The following is a 27,838-nucleotide window of genomic DNA, read 5'->3' as shown; positions in this document are numbered from 1 at the left end:
ATCCCAGTGTTACTGTAACTCAGTTGAGGACATGACATATTTCCAAGTGTTCTGTTAGAAAACAGATCAATGTCAACATAATAATATTGACATTAAAGGTCTAGACTCTATACAGAAGGACAACAATGGGAAGACATTTAAGTCTCGCTGCGCTAATTGCAAACGTCACCCCCTTTGAAACAATTTCCCGGTAATGGAATGATCACTCGAAATGACCACTGCTTACTCCTGGCTAGAATCACAGGAAAGCGCCTGCAGTTTTCTTATTATCCTATATCTGTGTGCACGAGCCTTTTCAAACTCGCTTTCACATTGTCTAGATTATCGGGATTTGCCAGCTACATTGGAACTCTTCTGCTTTCCCTCCCCGCTGCTTTGCCAGCGTCAGTAAATTATGCATTTAAATGTCAAGACAGTTTTTTTGGGAAACAGCTCACCGACTGGGCTGGCCAGGCTTGTGACGGCTGTGTGAAGACTCTTAAGATAAATGGGAGCTTAGGGCCTTCATCTGCAGGCGCACTTAAACCTCAGCAACTGATGCAGAAAGACAGAGCAGCTTAGATATCATAACAGTCATTATACATGATTTGAACTTTCAGGTGGAAGTTCTAAATAGAAATAGATTGATGCATGACTGTGTGCCTTTTATCTGAAAAAAAAAAAAAAAACTACAACAACACTTCTATTGCTATACTGTCAAAACTGTTGCAATGTGCTGTACTAACAACTGCTGTCATGTGAACTAACTGGAAGTGTTCAGGTGCAAATGAACCTCTGATATTACTGTTGAGCACTCTTCCTTCACTCTTCCTCCCAAACGCTGCCCTATAGACACAGCCACGGCACTTCCCCAACAGTCCCCCAGTTCCACTGGTGACAGGTAAAACAAACACACACGCCCACGGTTGTGGGCTACACAGTGTGCGGTCATGAGCATCTCCTCAGTATTTCAGCAGACTTCTGTTTAACAGACGTACAGTAGAGGTCCAAGGCATGGAGGATGTAAAATTTAATTAGCAGGATGAATTTAGTGGGAGCACAGTGCCAGACTGAGTGCAGTGCCTGTGATATCACTTCTCCAGGGATGGGCTTAGGCAGTGTAGCAGAACTGCGCTTATATAATGCACGCATGCACACAGTATTGCAGTGACTTGATATGTGTATTAACATTGATTTGGCGAATTGAATGTGTGCAGAAAAACAATAAATGTGTGTGGTTAATTCAGTTTGAAATGGACATTACAGTGTGAGCAGCTTTATAACCAACAAGACCACGAGGAGCAAATTAAAAGTATTGATTGAGAAGCAGTGGTGGTGGTTACTTTTGCTTATCGTAAATAACGGCCTGTCCCCCCACACACACCACCCTGCAGGGGCTCCACGGAGTCTGTCCAAAAGAAGACCAGTGGGGGCAGCACGGGGGTGATCCTGGACATCAGCAACCTCAAGATTGGTGACGGGGAGTCAGGGGTGCCCCCACTGCCTCCACGCTACAGATTCAGGGACCTATTGCTCGGAGACCAGTCCTTCCAGAGCGAAGACAGGTATAAGCTTATGTGTTCTCTCTCTCTCTTTCTTTTTTTTCTCTCTCTCTCTCTCTCTCTCCCTTGCTGAACAGCTCTTAGCACGGCCATATATACTGACGGCTGGAAGAGCTGTCTACTGTACTGTATTGCCACTGAACACGCAATTGAATAGTAGCACTGCTTTGTCTGAATGAGGCTGAGTCCTGAATACCCCAAGGCCATAGATGTTTGAGTGGTGTAGAGGCTGTACAACTTTGAATACTTATTGTGTTGGTTTAATATGCTGATGTGTGGTAACTAGAACAACAAGGCAGATGTGGTTTTGAGCCTCCCTGGTGAGGACTACTGTGGTTGTCACTCACGTGTATCTCTAGATATTCCCCTGGCTGATACTCACTAGCTTGACTGTGGCTTGACATGTACAAGAGATATAGCCTACCTCCGTACATATGTATAAGGCTTACGTTTCGGCAGCCATTCTGGTTGGCAGTGTATTTCTTCAGCGTTTATAATCCCATACTATCTGTATGTAGAATACATAGTACATGGCAGAACACACCACAAAACATGTATTCAGTAGCCACAATGAGTTCATCATTACTGTTATTATTATTAGTTAAAATAAGGTTGATGTATCATGTTACTCTGTCTCAACATATGACCATGAATGTGGAAAGCTTCTGTCAAACATAATAATGTGCAGCTATTCTTAGATGATCAAAAACCTCCATGTAGGGTGCTAATTTGTATTTCAGCAGGGTGGTGGGTGACAATGAGCGGTTAATGGCACAGCTTTGAAGACAGCTCAAGTCAGCTGAATCATAGTGTAAAACTGGAGGATACGATAACAAATGTTTAATATTCATTCTGTTTCTTTTCGAAAGACATTTTGCATAAGCCAGCATACGTAAACACCCTGCATAAGGAGGAGCATCCCTGACAAAAGCCCTTCTGCCTCTGATGGTGGTGGACACCATAAAACCTCTCTGAGTATGTGTTAGGACGTAAATGCCCGTTCCAATGTGAATACTCTCTGACAGCCTTGCTATTGCCGGCATAAATACTTGTGACAGTGTGCGTTCCTATTTGCACAGGAGTGCTTTTATGATGTGTTCGTGTGTTGTGTGCTGTATGCTGTAGGGCATGAGTGGAAAGCGAGTCCAACTGCACAGTCCTCCAGTGCTGCTGCTGCTGTTGCCGTCTGCCACTGCCTCGCTGCAGGTTAATAATGGGTGGCCGCGGATGCAGCTCACTGCCCACATATGAGTGAGCTAGAGATGCAGTCGTGTTGGGTACAGATTTAATCCTTGTCATTATTTCTGGCACAAGACGCAGTAGCATCATGTAAAAAGGTTTTAAAATGTGCTTAAGTGGCTGTTCATAGTGTCCTTTGAATGTACACACATATGCGTGTTCTGTATTGGCTGTTCTGTAGAGGAGGATATTGTGTGACCAGCTTCTCCCCTTGGCCTGCTTTGTAGATCAGTGAAAGTGCCTATCTCAGCAGAATGGTTCTTCCTTGGGAATTGGTAGGACTTGGGGCTTTGCTGAGAGTTGCTAATGTCAGGCTTCAGCTGCTTAGTGACAGTTGGTCTTAAATTTTAATGATTAGTTGTTGTTGCTTTGAAATTGAGAAAAAAGAGAAAACTCTGTTTTGCATTGCTTATTCAAAAGCATGGTTAAAGCGGCAAATTTTTTGTCGGCCAGTTTATTTGTTTGAGAGACTGGAAACCGGTTTGCCTTGTTTGGCTTTGGATGTCGCCAATTATAAATGGAATTTTTGACAAGTAGGACATCATCCGTGTTCACCATTTAATACTCCAACAGGGACCTCCCAACAGACAGGCATGAGTGCGTCTGTGTGTGTGGGTGTGTGGGCGGCTAGGTGCTAAGAGGATCATTACGAGGGCCTCACAATTAATGTTCCCTCGCTCTCCCTCTCCATCTTTTTTCTCCACCTTCCCTTTCAATTTTTCTGTTTGCCCCTCCACACACACTCACACACTTACACACTCTCCCTCTCTCTCACTCTCACACACACACACACACACAGACACACTCACCCACTCTCTCTCTCTCTCTCTCTCTTTCTCTCTCTCTCTCTCTCTCTCACACACACACAAAGCACACGTGTACATAAACTCTAAATGAGGTTTCTAACCTTTCACAGCAGTTTTCACAGCAGTTTCTAACCTTTGAGCAGTGAAAAAATGCATGTTTTCACTCATGCATGTACTGTAAGCAGCATATCATTGGTCAGCAGGCGCACATTATTTCCATCTGACTGACACAAATATCCGGATACATTCCGTTAAATGAATTGTACCGTCAACAGGAAGAATGTTGATAATGTTCCCTCAAGGCACATAAGTACTGTGAACTCGCTGTATGATGGCCATGCGACGATGAGCACAGTAGATGAGCTTTTGGCATGATGGAAGACACACAAAGAGACATGTCCCTCAGCACATTGTTCTGAGCTGTTTTCTTCTCCCTCATCTTCCAGTGGACAATAACCAGTTTCCTTTTTGCTCTGTGGCAGTTCTGCCTGTCCCTGGGAAATAATGACTGCTCTAGCCATGGTACAGCTGTCAGGCGAGAGAGCGGCATATTGACACTGGCCTGCCTCGCAGGCTGCCCCTGCTGCCTATTGTAGTCTAGACTATAGTCGAGATTAGTCACCGGTGCAGAGTGAGTGAGTGGGTGGACGTGTGTGTGCTGCTGGATGCTTCGAGCGAGCCTCCACGCATATATTTTACACAGCTCGTCCAACAAGTCGGAAAAAAAAATAATAATAAAAGCAGTGCAGGAGGGAACAAAATAATTTCTGTAACAACCTAGTGTGAGTCATGATACACATGCAGAGGTAACTCATGCAGAGGTCACATAAGCATGCACTCATGACATTCACATGTCCGCACTCTTCTCTCGTCAGTTGTTGCCGCACGACTGCAACACAGTCAGATGCCCAGGGCGCTGTAACAAATGGATGCACTGGTCTGTCTTGACAATTAAATTAATGCACGCAACCCTGCTGTTTCTAATAAGCTCCTAATGAGCCGGGGCTGGGGAATTGATGCCCTGTCAAAAACTCTGCCTCCCCATTATTGAAATTAAGTTTCCTGCTGCTCCCCTGAAGAAGCATGGTGCCAGTAACACCCTTCCAAAAGGCAGCAGGAGTTGTCAACAAAAGATAAATCACAAGACTTCTCTATATCAAAGCAGTTTCACAAAGACAGCATTTGTTGAGTTCTCCATATATAAAAGAGCAGTATGACTCCAGACTTTCAGCTTAAACTGTAAATAAACAAGGAACAGATCTGCCTCGGTCTGCCACTGCAATCACTGCTCCTGCTGCCGTGTGTGTGCTCTGGTGATTGCTTGTCTGTGATCAGCGGTGTGGGGACACACTTGTAGGAGTATGGTACTTTAGTGTGTAGGATAATAGCCCTCTTAAGGATCGGCAGGTTACAGACCTACCTCTCGTAGGACAGAAGAATGAGAGGCAATTACTCCCCTCAAAATATGTGGGCAAGAAGTGTTCTGCGTAGCAACAACCCCAAGAAAAGCAGCAAGCGGCTTCATACTTGATTGCTTCTCCAGTGTTGTTCCGATCTGAAATTAAATCAGCATTAGAGATTTAATGATGTGAGCTCATTGTTCCATGAGGATTTTCATGTTGTTTTGCTAAACGCGTGACAAGTGAACCCTCTCATATGAGTCACATTGTACTTTGTTTTAAATGTATTCATGAATTTAAGATGAACCTTCAGATAATCAAAAGCTAACTGCTGAGAGCTCAATGACACGTAGCATAATGCAGCTTCCTTTAAAAAAAAAAAAAAAAAAAAAAAAAAAACATGCTTTTTGGTATCGATCGCTTTAACAGCCCACTGTAATGAAAATGACATCTGGGAAAAGACAAAACGTTTTTCACTTGAGGCGATGATCTGCTGGAGACAAGATAGATGACCACAAGCAAAAGGCCTGGTGTCTGAACAGCACCGGTTAAAATGGAACCCTCTGAGCTGTGGCAGGATGAGTCGAGAACAGGGCGAGAACAGAGTGAGAAGGCAGGACGCAGGAGAGACTCGTACAGCAGGGGCAAGAGGCCTCAGATGATGTGCCTCTCAGAGGCTGCTGCGCACAGGAAGCCAGGCATCGCTTTATGGCATGAGTTGCAAAGGGATGCCACCCACGCACACACACACACACACACACACACATACACTCATGCACACCCTAGTCATGAGTATGTCAGCTCATTTCCTGTAAACTGAACATGTTTTTGACGTGACAGAAAATCTTGTGGGTGCAATCAACCCCATACCGAAAGATACTTTTAAACTTTTGCATTTGCAAGAATTAGTCTAATTGCTCTCCTGCTGGTAATTCAAGACATTTCAGGCTGTTAAAATCAAAATGACATGCAATGAATGTTCCTCCCTCGTGTTTGATATTGAGACACTATTGTTAGCATTGTTCAGCATGCCATTGCACATTGTGAAACCAGGCATTGCCCAGTGGTCCTGGCATATAAAAGCTTTATTACAAGAGTTTCAGTGTGATGACGCCCGCACACACATCCAAGTCAGAATAGATAAACCAAGAAGACATGGCAAACATCAGGATACTCCCATAGAGAGTAAGTTATTACATTATACAAATGAAGGCTCATTTGATGTTCTAACTATGAAATAAGATCATTGTTATTTGAATGACTTGAGATGGAGTTCTCAGGTTGCTAAATAAAACCTTGCTCATGATTATCTAATGGCCCTCCTTATTCACCGCACGCTCTTGGCATCGATAGTGCGGCGTGCCACTGGTCGAAGCTGCGGGGATTGCTGGGATATGATGACGTCCGGGAAGTGCTTGGCCGGACCGCTCAGGTTCATGCTTCACTACAAGTCTGGCTGGCGGCAGGGGACCTTCAGCGCCCAGCCGGGAGGCCACCTGTCACCTCCCCACTGGTCCCCCACACCAGGCAGGCAGGCGCATCTGGCCTCCAGCCAGGGGGATGGTGGTGGTGGTGCAGGGTGCAGCCGTGGTCAGCGTCATACTGCTCTGCACACCTGCACTCCACTGCAATCAGGGTGTCCTGACTGCCTTACTAAAAGTCACATATGAGCAAGGTCACCGTGAGCTATATTTACTGGTGATGGGTCACCTTCCTGACTGAGTAATAGCTCCATCTGGTGACTAGCACTCCTGTAACTTGGCTGGTAGGGTGAGGCATAAAGCATAGTGCTAAGCTGTGGGATATTATAGGGACTTGTAAATGCAGATCCCACTGTTTTGATTGCATGAAATTAACTATTTTTTACATGTATGAAGTTGGCACAGTATATAGTTATGTTTTATGCATGCAGTTTTATGGGTGTTTGTTATTCTATGAGTTTTTTAGATAAAAAAAAAAAATACCGGTACAATATTGCCTTGTCAATACGCAGCTTTTTGGATGAGAGTGTAGTGTTAGTGATCAATGGTAAATTAATTGCATTTAAATTGCGCTTTTCTACTCCTCTGAGCACTCAAACCGCTTTACAATTTCATGCCTCACATTCACCTATTCACACACACACACACACACACACACACACACACACACACACACACACACACATACATCGATGGCAGAGGCTGGCATGTAAGGTGCCAACCTTGTACATCGGAAGCAGTTTGGGGTTCAGTGTCTTGCTGAAGGAGCCAGGCTCAAACTGGCAGCTTCCTAGTTGCCCAACGACTACCTCTACCTCCTGCGCCACCGCTGCCCATAAACACAGCATTCATGTGTATGGCAGATCCTCCATGTCCCATATGCCCTCTGGATAACCCTGAGGGCTCCCCCTGCTTCCTGTCCTCTGAACAGCACCGGGAGTCAAGTGCTTCGCAGACGGCTCTGGTGTTTTGCTCCCCAGGGTGTTTCCTGTGCTCCACCTGCCTAGAATGCAAATAACCCCACCAAACACACACACACACACACACACACACACTTTACACAGGCACAGACACACAGACACAGATACACACACACACACACACACACACACACACACACACACACACACACACACACACACACACTTCACACAGGCACAGACACAGATACACACACACACACAAACACAGAAACACACATACACACACACACAAATATTCAAATTATGTCTGCACCTGAGAAAGTGGATTTATGTTAGGCAGCTAGCACTTTGGAATGAGTTCAATAGTAGGGCCTTAGCTTTACAGTAATTCATTGTGATAAAGATGGGAATGGCCTACGCCCAGCTGTGCCTTGTTTTCATTTTGCCCTTACTGCAATTGGCTCTTTGTAGATGGAGCTGACAGATGAGATTAGGTGTTTGTTTGAGAAAGTGTGTATGTGCGGAGTGACTATATGTATGTATGCATGTATGTAGGTACGTATGTACAGATCATGTTGCTTAGCCAAAGGAAATTAAGTCATTAGCTTCTATATGAACTATACAAAGCATATTTCTTTCAGTCAAACACTTCTTTACTGTCTGTAAACCACAGGCAGAGAAATGATACAATGTATTTTATTTATCCTAACAGGATGTTCTTTATTATATTGATACGCATGACATCAAAAGGTATTTTGGATTGCATTTCAATATTCTATGGTTGATTTTCTACTAAAATTTACTCTAGTATTAGTTACCGTAATATACAACATGTTATAATTAGTTACAGTTTTTTCTGATTGCTTAAGCACATTTTTTGTAACTATTGGCTATGTTTGCAAAACTCTACACACAAATAGGAAACCTTTCACCAAACATTGTAGTCCTCTTGCAAAAGCTAACACACCTTGCTTAACTCTTCACACCTTCGTAAAAATGGTGTTTTCGTATCAAACAGTAAACACAAGCCATCACAATAATAAGCACACAATGTGCCAACTACATGGTATGAACAAAAAACACATCTGGCTTTTGCTTTCTCTGTGCACATGGTAGGCTATGTTAGTTTGAGGTTATATTTTTGTCATAGTTCTGTAAAGATACAGGGATCCAAACTTCAAGTATTGGTGTTTATTTACACACATCAAAACAAACACAAGTGTATTTTTCCAAGTCAAAACACAAAATAGTAATTTCTATTCGTCTACATCGTGTCGTCTCTCTCAAAATTTCGTCTACATCACATGCAATATCCTCTAGTCCAAGGCACCGGGGAAAATATCTTCTGGAATGCCGTATCCAGGCCTGACATGATGCCTGGTCAATATCCCCACATGCCTCCTCCATTGCCTGTAAAAGGGCTATGCATTGATGGAGATGATGGTCATAGACCTTCCAGCGCCAGGCAAAGAAAAACTCTTCAATTGGATTCAAGAATGGAGAGTATGAGGGGAGGTTGAGTACAGTGAAGAGTGGGTGACCTGTAAACCAGTTGCGGACCAAAGCAGCCCTATGGAAACATTTCAGTTCAAGTTAGGCTGAACCCGTTCCCTCAGGCTTCCCTCAGGGTCATTCCGTGGTTGATTACAACTATTGTAGCTCTGATGTCATCAGTAATTCTGTTTCTTACTCTTCTCACCCTTCCTCTTCCCCCCCTTGTCCTCTTCCTCTACCTTCACCTCCTTGTCGTCCTCTCCCTCTCACTTCTTCACCTCTGCGTCCTCTTCCTCCTACTTCTTCACCTCCACGTCCTATTCTTCGGCCTCCTCTAATTCTTACTCTTCTCACTCTTCCTGCTCCCTCCATTGTACGCTGTAGCAGCAGCCGTGGCCTTCTGGTTAGCGCTTCGGACTTGTAACCGGAGGGTTGCCGGTTCGAACCCCGACCAGTAGGAACGGCTGAAGTGCCCTTGAGCAAGGCACCTAACCCCTCACTGCTCCCCGAGCGCTGCTGTTGTTGCAGGCAGCTCACTGCGCCGGGATTAGTGTGTGCTTCACCTCACTGTGTGTTCACTGTGTGCTGAGTGTGTTTCACTAATTCACAGATTGGGATAAATGCAGAGACCAAATTTCCCTCACGGGATCAAAAGAGTATATATACTTATACTTACTTAACAAAGGTTATGCTATATGTCTTAATAGGGCCCCTCAATCATATATAACATAGGTTATATTATTCACCCTGATATCTAAATGGGGCCCCTCATTCAAATATCACGGGTCACATTATATGTGATAATCATGCTTTGTTATTGACATCTTTTTTCACAGCAAGATGCCTTAAATGTGTTGATGGTTATATCAATCTGTCATTTATTTGCACAAAAGTTCTAATTTAAGGGGTTATTGCCTTTTAGCACACTCAACTGCGACCCAGCTAGAGAATAAAATGGACGCCTATTTTTTCCACTTCATGTGAGGTTCTGTGCAGAAATACAAGACCAGTTGATAGTCATAATTTGTGTTTAAAAGGGGAAGTATAAGGCTACATATATTATATATAATGTAGCAGAACTAAGGTGACCACCAACCAGACTCTGAAAAGGAGGACAAGTTATCTATAAAGTGAGGACAAATTGGCAAAAATGAGGACACCCCCCAATGTCTGCTCATAGGCCTATTCCAGTTGAATACCTGTAGCTAGCTGGTACATATCTGTGTAGTGTGTATAGACCCTTTCAAGAGAGTTCCATTATTAGCATCATAGTTGGCCCCACAAGACTTCCTTTTTAACATTCCATATGTTATCTTAATGCAGAGGAAGTAGATTGGGGCCCAAATAGAATGTTCAAGCATTGTTTTTGTTTTTATTGTTGAAAGGGTCTATACTGTGTGAACTTCCTTCCTAACACCTTAAGAGTTGTGCTAGTAAGGGAGCCAGCAGACCGGGCTTTTAGCTCGATTGTTAGCACGCTTGACTCCCGAATCCAAGGTGCTGCTGTTTGTGGGTTTGAGTCCGGGCGAGTGCAGGGCTGAGCCGTGCAAATCAGCACAAGGCATTGGTGCCATGACCCAGATCAGCAGTGAGGTTTAGAAATGAACACGCAATTTGTGTTAAAAAGGTGAAGTGGGGGCTACATGTGTACCATAAAGTAGCAGAAATAGCATTACCACAACACATCTTTGGGCCATTCGCTCAATCCAGCACAACCTTGCAGCAAGTGCAGCTTGCTATCTGTAAGCCCTGTCTCTTTTATTCAAAGTATTTGTAAGCTCTGTCTTTTTTATTCAATGTATTTAATTTTTTATTTTTTTATTTTTGTTACGTTACTGATTACAAAAATTGGTGTGTAGGCCTACTCTGTAATGGATTACATTTCAAAGTAATCTGACCCAACACTGAATATAAATGGGGATGTTGATTGATGTTGATTGTGTTTTTCCAGTTGTGTTGAGATGGAACATGTTGGATTTGCGCTACAAGTAAATAACTAACTAGAACTGACATTGGTCCATAGACAGGCCTCAGCTTTGAGCTTAATTTTTTTTCTTATGTTTTTATAGGACTATTCAAGCCTACAGCTGCAGAGATGGTTTATGGCATGGGGAAAAGTATCCGTAAAAACCTCATTTAATGGATGATTGATGATGCTCATATAACCCATTTGTCCTCAATTGGCAAAGCTCTCCGTTCAGATGTCCTATTAAGAGGTGTTCACGCGCTGCTGGTACGCTTTGGTCAGCAAGGATGCATCGATGCTGTCAACAATTTTCCAAACCTCCGTTGTCCAGTTATTTCATTCCGTGGTGTGGCGCCAGTGCAATTACTTGTTTTGTTTCAGAGAAGTGTGACGCCCTGTTTGTGGCAGGGAGCGATGAGTTCAGGGATGGATTACTGAACGGGCCTACAGGGCCCAGGCCCAGGGGCCCAAGGGGTCAGGGGGCCCTGAAGCCCAAGCCTTTGCATGGAATCATTGCCTCAATATCAACAAGTCAGGATGTAGGCTATGAATCTGATTGAATTTAGTATTGTCCATCCCCAAAATGCACCAGAATACAGGAAATCACATCAAACAATTTAAAAATGTTCTGGGGGAGGACCCCCAAACCCCCCCTTCCACATATACAACAATTAGTGGGGGGCCCGAAAGTTCATAATCCGCTCATGGATGAGTTGTGTGAGTCCAAAGCCATCTCAAGAGTCTGACCAGCACTCCTGCCTGTTCCATTCTCACTAATTGGTTTACATGTATCTGGCAAAATCAATTGGGATCCTCAGCTTTTCAGCTCATTTCGGCTGCTCAGTGACTGCGTGATGAGGAAAAAGCTGGAAGGGAAAAGCACTGGGGAATTGTGGGATTCTTGTTGGCATGCACGGAATATGCGGGCGCATAGAGAGAACCTCTCCAAGTTCTCTCAGGCTCATCCGAGGAGCCTGCACTGCTTCAGAACATGTGTGTTCCCTCAAACCATGATACATCTTGTGTGTGTGTTGACAGGCTGAGCCGGCTGCCTCCGCGACAGCCCTGCTGTTATTAAACTGGCTTATGGGTGCTGCAGACTGACACGTCGCTCATTGCAGAAGGTGTGCAGCTCCTCATTACTGAGGTCTACTCCCACCTGCTGCATTGAGTGGGGGGAAGTGATGTACGACCAATTATTTTGCTGGACTAGTGGTGCCTCACTGTACCACAGATTATTTATAAAGAAGCCTAGGCTGTACAAATAAGTGCTAATGGTCTGAAGTCTTATGTATACTTTTGTCAATTTCAATTCAATTTAATTTCACTTATAGAGTGCCAAAACATTACACACGTCTCATGGCGCTTTACAGAGTGTAAAACATTCTGAGAGGGCCCACGAGTAACAGGGGCGAGGAAAAACTCTCTAGAATTGGAGAAACATATAGGAAGGAACCTCGAGCAGATCCACAACTCAAGGGCCTGACCCATCTGAAGGGTAGTCAGCACCAGCGCAGGCAGGGATGGATTACTGCACGAGCCCATCGGGCCCAGGCCCAGGGGCCCAAGGGGTCAGGGGGCCCTGAAGCCCAAGCCTTTGCATGGAATCATTGCCTCAATATCAACAAATCAGGATGTAGGATATGAATCTGATTGAATTTAGTATTGGCCATTCCCAAAATGCACCAGAATACAGGAAATCACATAAAAAAAAATTAAAAAAATGTTACCCCTTCCACATATACGACAATAAGTGGGGGGCCCTTAATACATCTGGGCCCAGGGGCCCGAAAGTTCATAATCCGCCCATGAGCGCAGGTATGATCAGTGACCACCATTGCACGCATGACTGGGGTGCAGACACATGAGGACATAATAGCAGGGTGGTCCATTCCTAAACAAAAACCTGATGTGGTTGAAGTTCCACACTGCACTATACCTGACTATTATGTATAAGCCTTTTACTTATATGTTGTTGGCCTATACAGTATCTATGTACTTCCTTACATAATTTGCTTCTTTAGTCATTACACAATTCCAGACCTTTCCATATATTCATTTTCATGTATGTCCACAGTGCATGAATGATGACTTGGTGATACTTGTGGTTGCATCGCCACGGGGAGTCACTGTGGTATAGAGTAACCTCTCCTGTTTCTCGATTCTCCATCGGCGTCTTCCTCCAGAGTTGCGTGTTACGTAATCCATTCGGTTTTCAGCACCCGTGTGGCGTGAGACTGTGCGGAGGATGCAGTTCTTAAAGCAGACTGTTTGACTTGTCAGTCAGTGTCTCTGTTTTGGTCAGGCAACCGGTTCGAAAAACATTTATTTTAAACGAGCCTGCATGCATAAGTCATTTTAACATCTTTAGAATAGACTGCCACACACCAGTTTGTATTCTCTGTTCACTTAGTACTACGGACTTGTCCTGCTTTCTATATTTAGATTTTGCCATACATTTCCTTAGTGTCAGTATTAAACTTTAATGTGGCGTAGGGGAAGGACTAGGATGGATAATTGGCAATAAAAACGATGGAAATATTTAAATAAAAAATGTGCACTGTTAATATAAAATGCGCTAGCAGTTAACTGTGTTTGTAGAGTTCTTTACATAGCTTCATTAAGTGTGAAACCTTAGCGCAGAGTGTCTTGCGCGTTCATTCCTCTTGCGCAGTGTAAAGCATGCAGCGTAAAACCAATGGAGCTCCGAGCAGAGATGCGCTTGAATTTGACAGGCTATTTCTGCGCGTCTAGACCTTCGAAGACTGAGAGGATATAATAAAATATATTCCCTCGACTCGTCGGTCCTGCAACTTATGTGATCATAGCTTTCAGCGCTAGGCTCTTGATGAGCCATGGGATTGCAATAGGTCCACGGGTCTGATTATCCTCCTTGGCTGGCGTGAAGTAGCGGACCGAAGGAATGGCCGGTGCCAATCTCGCGGAATCGCCGTCGGAGATCGACACAGACGTGCGGACCGATACCCAGAAAGCGCCGGATCAAACATGGGTCCATCCATCGATGCCAATTCGAACCATGGGCTCACTGGGGAGCGATGCTGGCCAAAGGTACTGCAGAACCTTATCCAACTGTATCGGTTTTGGCATCGATCTGTTGCATTCTGCAGAGTGATCCAAGGACCTGACATAAATCATTAGATTAGTCATTCAAAGTGCGATAAAATAACAACCTGAAAACTGTTGTAACGCAAGACTATTTTTAGGAATAATCTCGCCTCGTCTTGAAAAGAAATGAAGCAGTCTGTCGCATAGCCTACTGTGTTAGTCATACATTGCATTTCACATAATTACGCAGTGCATATGACTGTTTAATGGACTTGGGAAATGGAAATAATAATGAGGTAACAGTCTTAGCTGCCATCGACTTCTTTCACGTTTTACATAAATACGAGAATGCTGCAGTTTTCTATGAGCTCTGCACCAGTGTGAACCTTAGTGATGGGATGATCAGTATTTGAAATTCTTCTCCCATTCATACATTAACCTGTACATACATGCAATTTCACATTGTGGTTTAATTGCATTTCATGCTTGCGCATTTAGCGATTTGATGGATACACGCTACTGGTTTTAGACCAGAGGCTGCGGGAGATTGTTATGTGTGTATCGGCGAGAAATATGATGTGGGCGGGAAATGTTTCACGCTGATGGTGTGTGCTGTGCACGACTCAAATGCATGTGCGCCTTATCAAAACAATACATGTTTCATGACACCATTCCGTTGAAATGGCCATGTCGCATGGTCTCATGTAAGTGACCATGTGACTGGACCAAGTAGAAGGCTTCCTATGAAGTCCTTGACAGTTACTGAGCATCTTGCCATACCAGTAATCTGATAGCTTTACTGAAACAAAAAAGCATTTCCTGCTACTGTCTGAATAACCAAGGTCACCATTCCCATAAACCTATAAACTCATTTTAGATGAGCAACCACACTTGATCTCATTATTAAAGGTCTGTGAAAGCCTTGGATGGATAGATGTGAGGAGAAAACATGCAGAGAGGAAATGTTTCCAGAGTGCATTTCTATCTTGGGATGTTTTTCTGTGTCTGATCAAAAGCATTATTGAAGTAGGCTCTCTGTCCTTGTCCATTTCAATCAAATATGAGAACTAAACTCACACTGCTATTGTGTCAAGTAGTGTGGAGTTCAGTGCCTTGCCCTCATCCTCTGTCTGTGGTCTTTAATCTTTAATTTTCAGATTATGCCCGTACATATACAACCAGTACAGAACAAAATGTACAGCCACCGCCAACCACATGTGAATCTTCCTAAGATGAGTTTGGCTCAATGTTTCTTCTTGAGAGTTTTTTGAGTCCATCCAACTCTTACCAACCAATGCCATGACTCATAGCCATCATGGGCAGTTCTTCCTTTCAGAGGGACCACCAAGGACATGCCAGTCCTGCTGGAAGTAGCCTAGGTCTGTCACACATTAGCCATTAATTAAACAAAACAACTCCTAACTCCTACTCCAATGTACCTTGTGTCATTCATAAAACATATATAAATTATTTTACAAGTATTTGTACAAAGAGAGGGGGGCTAGGAATAAAGAATAGTGACACAGTTGTCTTAAATTTGTTATTTTCAAAGACTTTGGGAGGATTACTTGTCTGGCCACCCAGCTTCACAAGGGCGCAGTGGCACTGGTAAGGGCTACATCTCTGCAGTGTTTTGTCCACTGCTGCAATGGGCTCAGTTCAGTTCTAAAGCCAGAAGTAAACAGGGGCTGACAACAGAGTGCACTGTGTTACCGACTGCCACAAACTCCCGTTGTCTTAGTCTACAACGACTTCATAAATCCCTGGCCCTGGAGAGTGTCTTTGCCTCAGACAGGAATGGTGCCAGAGGCTTTTGCTGCACTTTGCCTCTCCTAGTGTCAGGTCTGTGTGATCTGGTGTCTTGCCATTCTGTACAAGAATTTACCATTTTCAATAGTCGTATATCAGCATATTAATGAGAGAATTATTTGTTGTTCTTACATTTAAACCCACTTGAAAACAATCCAGTTGCAATGATTTCACTATTGCGTAATTTGCTACTTAACTTCAAAATTGTTAATGCTACAGTGTCATTTCATTTGGTCTCTTAATTGCTTCAGAGGTTGGTTGAGCACTTTTAAAAGCAGCGAGAACCTCATATTTCTTCAAAGAAAAACTAATTTGTGGTTTTGTATTGAGGATACATATTTTGCAAGCAGATAGCTCTCAGTATAGTCACGTATAATAGATTTACAATCATTTGTACTGGAACAAATGACAGAAGTTCAATAGTAGCTGTACGGAGAGGAGCATCTTTGCCATAAGAGACCCAGCAAGTATTAATAACCTAAACAGTCATAAATATAATATAACAGTCATAAATATAACAGTTTTCTCTGAATGTAGAGACTGGAATAGGGGGAGATGAAGAACTTAGTCGCTGGTCCTACCTCCGAGATATTTCTGTCATTTGTCTTTAGTAATTGTCACTGGTCCATTATTGTTTATGAACAATATAACAAAACAGTTGAAGGCTATGTTTAAATGATTTTAAGTGATTACTGCCACACAGGAACATAATTTGTTTTTGTAATTAAGCTGGCTTGAAAAGTCCAGACATGCTAACCATTATGAATATGCATTCATTTGTATGTTTCAACCATTCACTGGCTTCATGGACTATTTTTGCTTTCTGATCAGTTGGTATACACAGACATTGTTAAAGATTTCTACTTGAATTCTCCAAACATGATTGTTTGTTTACAGTGATGTTATTGAGGATGGTGAGTCATTGCTACACATACACACACACACACTCACTGAGAGAGAAAATTGAGAGTCATCTTCACAAAAGCAGCAGCCACAAACACACTCAGTATTCCATCAAGCGTGCATGCCTGATAATGAGAAGCCATTTCATCCAGCCCGCTCCCTCTCTGTCTCCCTCTGCTCCTACCCTCTGGCAGGTAAGGGGAAGCCTGCCTGTCACTAGATGGACACACAAGAGACCTCAAATGGACCCATATATAGAAACATACACTTATATTTTGGGGCTTTTGCAGTTGTTTAGATTTGACAGTGGAGAGAGACAGAAAAAGAGTGGGCAGTAGAGGACCGTGACCTTTGACCTGCATATGACTGGGGTGACACTGCTTGCACTAGAACTCTTTTAAGGGATCCTTGCATCACTTCACCTGAGGGGATAAATTAGACTGTGTTCATCTCCAGGTGCTGGACTGAGAAGCACCCTAGGGGCACACACACACACACATACACACACACACCCTGATAACTCATTTAATTTTATCCATATGTTGTAACTGTGCTGATGTTTGTGCTGTCTTTCTGCCATACTCTGGGGAACAGAGCTAGGTGCCACTGTGCAGAAGCACAGTAATTTGACCAGCATCACTGTGTGTAAATAACAGACTTGAATCTTGGTGTTATTAAAGCAGCATGATGCTCCCATATTCTAGTGGTTTTTTTTTTTTTCATATTGTGATGATAATATACTGAGAAGATTATGCTGTTTCGTGATGTTTTTTTTTTTTTTTTTTTTTACAGGGTTCAGGTGGAATTTTATGTAAATGAAAACACCTTTAAGGAAAGGCTGAAGTTATTTTTCATCAAAAACCAAAGGTCAAGTAAGTAAAATTGAGCAATGAGCCAATAATTCTGACAAACAACTTAAATGACCAAGCAAATGATTATGTGGGCTACTATCTGTGTTGTTATGGGCGTTTGCTAGGCAACTCTGTGAGTGCAGCAGAGTTACAAAAACAGTATGTAATGCTGACAAAACATTTGACAGAAGTACAGAAGTAAAACTAAGTTTATAAATGAAACTAGCAAACTCCATAAACGCACTGTGTTTCTAAGTGTACTTATTACCCCAGAGCCATGGTCCAATAAAGGCGTTTGGGTCAGAGGCTAGAGGGTGCTGGGGAGAAAATAAGAGCTGTCAGAAGGGACTGAAAGTGTGAATTGCAGTAAGATGTATAATTTATGTGTGGCCCCCAGGTCTTTGCTCCTGCCCCCTGTCAGGTCCACCCAGTAATGAGTCAATGGTGAAAGTGTGGTAGCAGACACGCCGCGGCCAGTTATGGGCTCTGTGCCATCTGTGCTTCACCCTTAAAAGCCCTGGTGCTCTTAAACGCCCTGGTTGACAGGAAATAGTTGAAGTGCAATAACTGCCCATTGGGCCCCAGCTGATAGCGTGGCTCCCATATCCTAATGGCGCTCTCTTCCCACCAGCAGTGAGTGGAGGGGGAGGGAGGGAGGGCCGTGGCCTGGGCGGCATAACGACTCAGTGATTGCCTGCCCCAGCTCCCTCAGGTCCATCTGTATTACTTAGTCAAGGCCGCTGTCCGTGGTGCTGAAGGGGTGTGCAGTCACCCTGGTGATGAGTGAGAGGAGCTCCAGCTGTGCTCAGAAAAACCCATTAGATCTCTGGCACTTGCAGAGAGAGATGCACTTGCCTCAATTCAGTACAATTTATTCACTTAAATTGTATTTACATAAAACAATTGAAAATTGTCTCAAGGTGCTTTACAGAGCTCAGAGCCTGAACCTTATAGAGCACTAAGGCAAGGAAATGCTCCCTTTTAACAGATATCATCAGCAGAACCGTGGCTCCAAAGGGGTGGGGAGGGCCAGCCAGATAGTGAGGTAGTCATAAAAGGTGTAGGTGGGGGGGAGGGTGTTTGGTGTGGACACAGAAAGCAAGGGAACTTGTAGACAGAATCTATGGATGCTTGATCTAATCTGTGGATGCTTATCAAATTTACTAAATGGCCAGCCACAAATGATATTGTATCCTATTGTGTAGGGAGTACTTTGAGAGTTTGTGTGAGTGTGTATAAAGTATTGAGAGTGTATTGAAACTGTCAGCAATTCCATGAAGGAATTTAATGTGCAGTTACTCATTTTAATTACATAAAATATAATCCAAAAGTCTTAAAACCTGTGTGATTAACTGATTAGTTCTGTGGTGTTTATATGGGCACCCCAGCTGTTTCATGTACAGTAAATGATGATTGGAGGAGATTGATATGAATGAAGTGAATGGATAAGCTGAGGAGGCAGGAGCAGGAGGAGGTGTTTCTTCCAGCTAGAGTGGATTGCTTTTCTAATGCAAGGTGCTGTTGGATGCAGGACAGGGCCCAACATAAATTGTGATTGTTTCACAGCTGTTGGCCGATGGCTCATAGTTATTGTGGAACAAAGTAGAGCCTTTCAGTAGCAGACAAAGGGATATGCTGTTCTTTTGGATTCTAGAAGAAAGAAAACTATTAAATATGAAATATTAGATAGAACTACTTTCTAAAATAAAAAAATATAAACAACTTTGACTGGTGGCTTCTTTCTCTGTGCACCAGTCAGGATCTAATGCCTTAATAATACCAACTCCAGAAGTGCTGTGGGGTTTGGCCAGGGCTCAGCGTGGGTTTATTGACGTCAGTCTCTGACTGATGGTCTCAAACACAAGCTCCATCCATCAAAGAACTCTTTTACTTAACATTATAATGGGCTTACTTTTTTTTTGTTTGTGAGAGTTCAACCACATTTATCCAAGAAGGGAAAAGCCACACATGCTGTACATGTTTTATAGACATAAACATTATATATTATATACATTATACAAAAAGGCAAAAGGACAATGTCACCACCATACCACCACCAAATATTGAATCCATCCTTCATGCGCTTTACAATGTTGTGCGAAGCAGACCCTGTCTTCCTGTCCTGGTTTCAAGGTTTCCACCGCCACATCTGGTACACAGCTGACACAATTATTTGCTTACTTACATTTTCTCAAGTCACTAATTTGTCATCCCGTTGCAGGTGTCGTAGGGAAGCTTGTGTGAGACTCAGGTGCTCAGATATAACAATATCCATCGCATACGGATGGATTACAGTGATGATTTAGGAACGGAGAGAAGGTGTCTTATTTGCATGAGCCACTATTGATGCACATTGTCACCTGAACAGCATGCATTTCAGTCATCCTCAATATCCAACGTAGTCAGATATGTTGGTCCTTGGTGAATGCATTACTTCCAAAGCTAATGCTAATAGCTCAGACACTCAGAAAATTGCCTGTGTTGTTCATCCTCGACCTCCACAGCACCATAGCTTGTCAAAGCCTCTGCCATTTGCTACACAGATAATATGGTACTGTAATGACTGGTTTTGCTCTCGCCATCTTTAAAAATAGATCTAAAGTGGAATATATTCCAAGCAGAAAATGGCTGGTTGTCATAGGAAACAATGGAGACCTCTTTTATGGGGTGCAGACAAAAACTCAAAGACTTTTGAGTCATAATAGCACATTTGCCTGTTTTTATTTTTATTGAATCTAAGCTGAAAATAGTAAGTGTGTGTTTTAAACTACTTTAAACGCCCCACACCACCCCGCCCCTCCCTCCTTTTGAGTAACATCAGCATTGAGCCAGAGAATGCTCCACGTAAACATTTTGATGTTCTGAAAATGGCACACCATCCTTCAGGCTTTTCTGCATCATTGAAGCAGAAATCAGTTTTCTCAAGAAATGCGGAGAAAACACTATGGGGTGTATAGACCATTTGTGTGAACCATTTTGTGAATTCTTGTTTATTTATAGTTGTATGCGTACCATACAGTGTATAATGTATGGTTATGCCTGTATTCAATTGTACGCTATATACTTGTCAGAAGTCACACACAGTCAGTGGCATACTATAGGGAAGAAAGATATTAGTCATGCTTTTGTGACCTTACATCATGACTACTGTCCTGTTTACGTGCCTAAATCATCATAGCATTGCTTAACTTCATCAATATGATCACCTTAGATGTGCTTCATAGTCTGGCTCCAAATGTCATTTTAAAGCTTCAATATCCCTATGTTCCCTCGAGCCCCTTAGATCGATTCTTCTTGGTCTTGGTGCTGGCGTGTGTAAATTCTAAAAGTGATGGCTCCTGTAGACTTGTGGCTTTTAAACAGCCTGACAAATAATGTGAGATTTTTTCATTTATATTTGTGGACTTCTGGCTTTATGAAGAGAGGACAGTGAAGAGTGACAGGAGGCGAGTGGGAGAGAGAGATGGGGTGGGATCGGGAAGTGACCCGGGTCAAACTCAACTCTGGGTCCCCATGGGCATTTGGATGTGGGCAGTTGTGCCACAGCACCCCCCGTGGCTTTTTAAACTCTGGGCACCTGATTGGGTGTTTTGGGTCAGTGTTTCATGACGTCCTGTAGGTTTTGCTTCATTTTGATTCATACACCCTTTTTAGGCATAATTTAATTGAATAAGACATACATGGGGTATAATTTAATTCAATTTGGTTTCCGTTTTCTCTTATTTTAATTTAGCCTAGAAATCTAGACGCACCCTAGCGGCGGCAAATTAATTTGCTCAGCCTGTACGTCTAGTATCAAACCATAGGGATTTCTAATGGCTGACGCCGTGGACTTCATCCAATCACAGCGCTCTATTTTGTTAGAGAGTCTTAAGACGGGCTTAACAGGATATCGACAGTCCTGCGACGGTGAACAACAAGGAAGGTGGCTATGGCGAACGAAGAGCGGTTGTTTGAATCGGCGTTGGCGTCAACTTTGGAGGAGTTGGACTTGTGCTTTTTTTTGAGCAACACAATGCACTTAAGTCATTCCTTTCGAAGAAGGATGTATTCCTTAAAGAACCACATGCTCATCGCATCAATTTACTTTTTTATTGTCAAAGTACTTTAAAAAAGTGTCAAGGTGTCTGAAATTCTGTAACAGTGTAACACAGGCTTTAGAGATGTGAAAATCAACTTGCAAGTGAACCTGCATGGAAGATCTCTTGGCTGTTCAGTCATGTTGACCTTTTGAAAGGAATCCCAAAGGAATGGATGAAACCCCTTTGTCTGCTCTCTTCCATGTTCCAGGCCTGAGAATACGGCTTTTGAACCTGTCCTTGAAGCTGCTGACATGCCTTCTGTACATAGTGAGGGTGTCTCTGGACGATCCCACTGAGGTCACACGTGCAAGGTACTGCCCAAGACATCTCCATATCCTTAGAATATGCTACACCATAGTCAGGGTGTCCCAGGGACACAGATGGTATTAATATTCTGGGGAGGGGGTTCCTAATAAAATGATAGTAATTATGTACATTTTGTTGTGACAGCCATAGAGTGTGATGAGAGCCATGCAGTGATTATGGTTCATTATCACACTAAAAAGCAAGTCACATCAAAACTGTGCCACTGTAAAGTTACCAAGGCAACCCTCAGTTAGATTAAGAAGCTTTTTTTATATTATAATGTGTTGGTTTGCCCTAATTTTAACTGTAATTATTTTTGTCCGAGCAGCAACAGCACGCACACGTACAACATAACCGCTGATCCTTCAGATATCAACTGGTAAGTCCCAGAAGTGGGCCCCCCTGTTCTCTCTGCTTGATAGAAATACACCTCCTAATATACCTGTAAACTAAGGCTAGTCTTTGTCTTTTGTCTTGTTTTTGTTTTGTTGTTTCTCATGGGAAGGGCATTAATTATCTGGGTAAACAGAAGAACACCTGTCTGGGCTATTCAGGTAAGAGGACTGTTGCAATTAAATGCCACAGTAATGAACTTGACAGCATGGACTGAAAATTGGCAACGTGCACCTCACTTTAGCACAATAATTACACTGAGGTGTTTAATTCCTGCCCGAATCTCCAGAAGGTTATTCCTTTGTGGGTTGGGGGAAACCCACACTTTATTATCACCATACATCAGTGCCTTAGAGATTGAATGGGTGCTGAAAACCAATTACCTGTCTGCTTTTAATTCCCCATTACTGTTATTGTTGACTGGTCAAGTCCATTTCCCCAGGCCTCTGTGACAACGAGCCTTAAAACTGTCCCTGATGTATGGCCTGGCAATGAATGACACAACAAAGCAGGGATTCCATTATTGAAGCTCTTAATTAGTCCAACTTTCCTGCCCTCTCTCAATCTGGTGGAGATGCTACAGGCCATTAAGTAGAAGTAGTATGCTGGTAGAAATTCCTGTGTGTGTGTGTGTGTGTGTGTGTGTGTGTGCATGCGTGTGTGTGTGTGTGTGTGTGCGTGTGCGTGTGCGTGTGCGTGTGCGTGTGTGTGTGTGTGTGCGTGTGTGTGTTAGTCTTACCCCTCCTCATACAGTCTCATTGATCTTTGTCTGACTGAGTCCAAATCCACTCTTATTGCAACTGTAGATGTCATTAGCCCCAGGGGAGTAATTCCTTAACCTCCCGCTCAATCGTTTCTCTTTCCCTCTCTCTCTCCCCCTCCATCTATCCCTTTCTCCCTCTCCTGGTGTAGGTGACAGTGGCCTTAATTAGTTTCCTAGAGGCAATGCTCCTCACATATCTAAGTTACAAGGTGAGACCCATCTCCTTTAACCGTTTCTTAATGCCTTAATTATCATTTTAATGAAACAAAATCCCAGATGGATTAAGTTAATTAAAAAAGTCAACATATTATGATTGTTTAGTGCCAAGCATTAACTTGTTAACCTTTGTTTAAAAAAAAACATTGTCACGTAACTGATGTATTATCACTGAAAATGATCATTTACAGCTCTGTGTAACATTGAAAGAGTTATTATGGCAGCTGTGTTCATTCTTACCTCCCTGTCACTCATTGGTGATACTCAGTCTTTATCTGTGTGTCTCAAAGGGAAACATCTGGGAGCAGATGTTCCAGATCTCCTTCATGTTGGAAATGATGAACACAGTGCCATTTATAATAACAGTAAGTTTGCAAGACAGATTCACACCTCAAAACAGAGACAGCTTTTGTTGCAATACAGCCGGGCTACACGGGGTGCGCAGTTGAAACGCTCCATGTGCAGAACTTAGTTTTAGAAGATTGGTTTTCAAAAATACACGCCACTATCACATCTGGTGTAGCCAGTTCCATTGATTATAGTGGAAGCTAAATGTTGCAGCATATGCTCCATGCCTGGTGGAGCCTGCCTGTTAGTTAGCCTGTTAGAGGTCTATCAGTAAAAGTTTATGATTTCAGTGTAATACTCCATTGCTCCTATTTATGGGTCTGAAGCCCTTCAATTTGACAGTTTGTAATTAGCAGCTTTACGCATGATAAAACCGCTTTATAAAACACTGTGAAGAGGAATGATGAATATGTAGATCAGATGCAGGTTACTGTATATTCTTGTAACTGTGTTTGTTGCTATTGTCATCAAGTGAAAGACAAAATTATGTCTTTGTAATGTTAGAGCTTGACCAAGATGGCTATTTATTTATCGTCTCTTATATTATGTACATCACCATCTTATGTTGTTTACCCAAAGCTCCTTAACTGAGAATTGTGCCCTTAAAATCCTCTCCAACTCTCTGTAGTGCAGTGTGTCCTAGCGTGCGTCCCTGTCGGTCATGATAGATTGTGGTCAGATTCAGGTGTGATGAATGAGTCTAGAGACAGTTGTAGTGGAAAGGACACTAGGATAATGGATTCAGCAGGTTAATGATTTAGTTTTTGAAGGATCAAATCTCTGGGACGGTTCCCAAAGGCAAAATGGAGCTCAATTATGTTTTATATGTCTGTTGCTCATCTGACAAAATAATGCCGTTTTGTGTGATTGTGTTATTAAAATATATTGTTATTGGTCTACAGATCTTCTGGCCGCCATTGAGAAATATATTTGTCCCTGTGTTCCTCAACTGCTGGCTGGCCAAGTGCGCTTTGGAGAACATGATCGTAAGTGCTTTTATGGCAATGACCTTTTGTTTTTTAATCAGGATCACATCATATGAATGAAAGTCACTTGCGGCAGATTGTTGTTGGAAAACCTCCTGTTTGTTTTGCTGATAAGGCAGCCTCTTAGGTGAAGGGTCGCATACGACTTGGCAGGAAAGCGCTGCAGGGGCCAATGAGATTTAGTTCCAGCTAATAGCAAATCATTAGATGTCAGAACCTAGCAAGGCATGACAGTAATGATCCGTGATGACTGTGTGGGTAAATAACAAAAGCCAATTTAAAGACCAAAAATTAAATAGCAGGCAGATATTTCATTTTCTAAACATATCACAAATCATATTATAATCAGCAAGCCCCCTGTATATCTATTACAAGTCCAACCCAAACCGATTCTTTCTTGCAAAAGCATATGGCATGTAAGTAAGTAAGTATAAGTATATATACTTTTTTGATCCAATTTGGTCTCTGCATTTATCCCAATCCGTGAATTAGTGAAACACACTCGGCACACAGGGAACACACAGTGAGGTGAAGCACACATTAATCCTGAGGCAGTGAGCTGCCTGCTACAGCGGCGCTCGGGGAGCAGTGAGGGGTTAGGTGCCTTGCTCAAGGGCACTCCAGCCGTTCCTACTGGTCAGGGTTCAAACTAGCAACCCTCCGGTTACAAGTCCGAAGCGCTAACCAATAGGCCACGGCTGCCCCTTCATTGCACATCAGGAAAAGGAGAGCTTAACCTCCATACAAGTCTTACCTGTATTCTTAGCCATGTCTTACACGCAGTAAGATAGTGTATAGATCACTGGCACATGGAATCAAGAGAGACCCTGTAATTAAACATGGCTTCGTCCTTGTCCCCCCACCCCCTGCACCACCAGAATGACCTCCACCGTGCCATACAGCGGACCCACTCTGCCATGTTTAACCAGGTGCTCATCCTCATCTGCACCCTGCTCTGCCTGGTCTTCACCGGGTGAGTAGCCACCAGCCTCCGCCTCCGCAGTCAGCCCTCAAATTGCATTACATCGGCATGCAAATCCTGTCAGTCCTTTGAGAAGCAGTGAACAGAGGGGACATCAATCAATTAGGTTTTAGCAAATCTGATTTGGTGTCAGGGCATTGGCCATTGTTCTTTGTCAAAGGGCAGATGAAAGAGCTACCACTGAAACACTTGACATTGGCTATATGGCCGCACACCTTCATCCAATCAGTGTTAAGAGTATTTCAAGTGTCCTGTTTGCTTATCTCACCGTCATAGTGTATCTGTGCCCTGCATAACAGTCATCATACGGTGAATCAGCCAGCTCTAAAATGACTAAAGCATTCTTGACTGTAATGTACATTTTGTCATAGTGTTGTCTGAACAAGCTAGTTATTCCATTAGCAATTCTATGGCATTCTAGACTGCAGGTAGGCCATCAATATTCTCTGCATGCATCTCTCACTAAAAAGGACGTACACTGTAAGGCAGCTTGATGCCTCAGGTTGTCAGTTCACTGCGCGGCTTCCCTGTTAGCGGAACTCCAACTGGTTTTGTCAGATGCCTCAAGACTCCTGAATTATCTAGCTTCTCTAGCCTTTCCTCAGTGATTGTAGTAATGATATTGGTCAGACTGTTGCAATTTAAGCAAAACTAAGCTGTTGATCAAGCCCTAAGGAAGTATAATTGCACCGGCCCCATGCCATTGTTGGATATTACATGGCAAATTAGCCATGTGTCTAATTTAGCTGCTGTTACCATGGCGACCTTAATACCTTTTGTAGCCATGGCAGCTTTTTTTTATGGCGATAAAGCGAGGCAGTCGGCTGAATTCAGTTCAGTGATAAGGAATATCTGCACAACTATGCAGAAACTGAAAGCAGATGCATAGAATAAAATGGCAAAGCTTCACTTTCACTTCACCCAGAAGATAATAGTTGAGTAGTCTAAGTCTATTTGAATATTAGTCTATTGGTGGTGGTTAGTAAGGTTCCCCCCCTTTATTGGAAAGTGCTTTGAATATCTAGAAAAGCGCTATATAAATGTAACGTGTTGCCGTGCTATTAGGACTTGATTTGATATTTTAACCTTTTTTACTTTTACTACAATTGGCATTGTAAAATGATCATGAGTGTTGAGTGATAAAATGGTTGAAATGAGTTTCTTAGAGAATAAATTGGTCAACAACAAAGAGAATTTCAGCTCACTTTAGTTGTTATTTACTGTATTAACACACTGTAGTTAGTTTATTTTTACAAGCCTGATGATTCAAATATCAAACAGAGAACTTTCATAATGAGAGCAGTGCCCTTGTTGCACGTCCCATATCACCATGACAAATAGCTGTAAATAGTTTATTATGGGTGTGCCTACTAAAGCTAGCATGGCACATAGAGAAAGTTGTTTTCAAATCCCAAGATGTGGGCTTGCAGTAAATAGTAGGAAAAAGATAAATGTAGGACACTGCTTGGTTTCACTCTAGAAACAGAATTCAACATTAGAGAGAGAGAGAGAGAGAGAGAGAGAGAGAGAGAGAGATAAGAGAGAGAGAGAGTGCTTTCATCTTATATATGGAGTACAGTACTGCAAGCGCATGAAAGCTGATCGAGCCATTCTTTGATCATACCATCCAACTGATCCCTATGTACCAGGACAGTATATGATGCACAAACACTAGATACGTGTCAGATACTTGTAAAATATGAAAGTGACACAAAAATCAAACACAAAAATAATGATATATTATTGAGCTGCGGCTGGTGAACTTGAATATGTACATCTGTCAGTGGCTGGTAGATATCGTAACACCTCTAATTATCACCCATTTTGTTCGATTTTTAATACTTCAAAATAACATTTTTCAGTAGCCATAGGTGTGTAGATTTGAACAAAATCTGCTTTGGTTCTTACCGGGGCTTTTACTGCCTGAAATATCCGATTTTGTTTACCGCGCTCGGAGGTTAGTGCTGGCCTGGTGGGTCGTCTACTTCCACCCTTTCAACAGCACATAAACGGTTAGACTGAGAATTCTCGTCGCTACTTCAAAATTCCACTGGAGCTCCAAGCGGATTTGTACACGCATCTCACAAGACTGTTTACAGCTCTTCGAGTCACGGTAAAATGTAATTTTTAGTACATAGCTAATTTAGATACACTTATGGTGTGGGTGCTTGCGTTTCCTTAGGAATCCGCCGTCTTGGTTTGTATAGAAATAAATAGTAAGTGACACATACACGTAGGAGGACAGAAACACGGGACTGGTGGTAATAGGGGGGGTTCCGATAC

General features: G+C 42.8%; 1 protein-coding gene across 1 annotated transcript in view; it reads left to right on the top strand.

The window, feature by feature from the left end:
* kcnt1b (potassium sodium-activated channel subfamily T member 1b) overlaps nt 1–27,838 on the top strand; it is a 47,794-nt gene that overhangs the window by 750 nt on the left and 19,206 nt on the right. The window contains 10 exon segments of the mRNA XM_048243399.1: nt 832–880; nt 1,374–1,544; nt 17,421–17,500; nt 21,770–21,872; nt 22,196–22,246; nt 22,373–22,421; nt 23,173–23,232; nt 23,530–23,604; nt 24,490–24,573; nt 25,452–25,546. Of these exon segments, the coding sequence (XP_048099356.1) occupies nt 832–880; nt 1,374–1,544; nt 17,421–17,500; nt 21,770–21,872; nt 22,196–22,246; nt 22,373–22,421; nt 23,173–23,232; nt 23,530–23,604; nt 24,490–24,573; nt 25,452–25,546 (817 nt within the window).

Source organism: Alosa alosa, chromosome 5, assembly GCF_017589495.1.
Source record: "Alosa alosa isolate M-15738 ecotype Scorff River chromosome 5, AALO_Geno_1.1, whole genome shotgun sequence".
Classification (NCBI taxonomy): Eukaryota; Metazoa; Chordata; class Actinopteri; order Clupeiformes; family Clupeidae; genus Alosa; species Alosa alosa.
The sequence above is the reverse complement of the archived record's forward strand: the minus strand, read 5'-3'. Positions and strand labels throughout refer to the sequence as shown.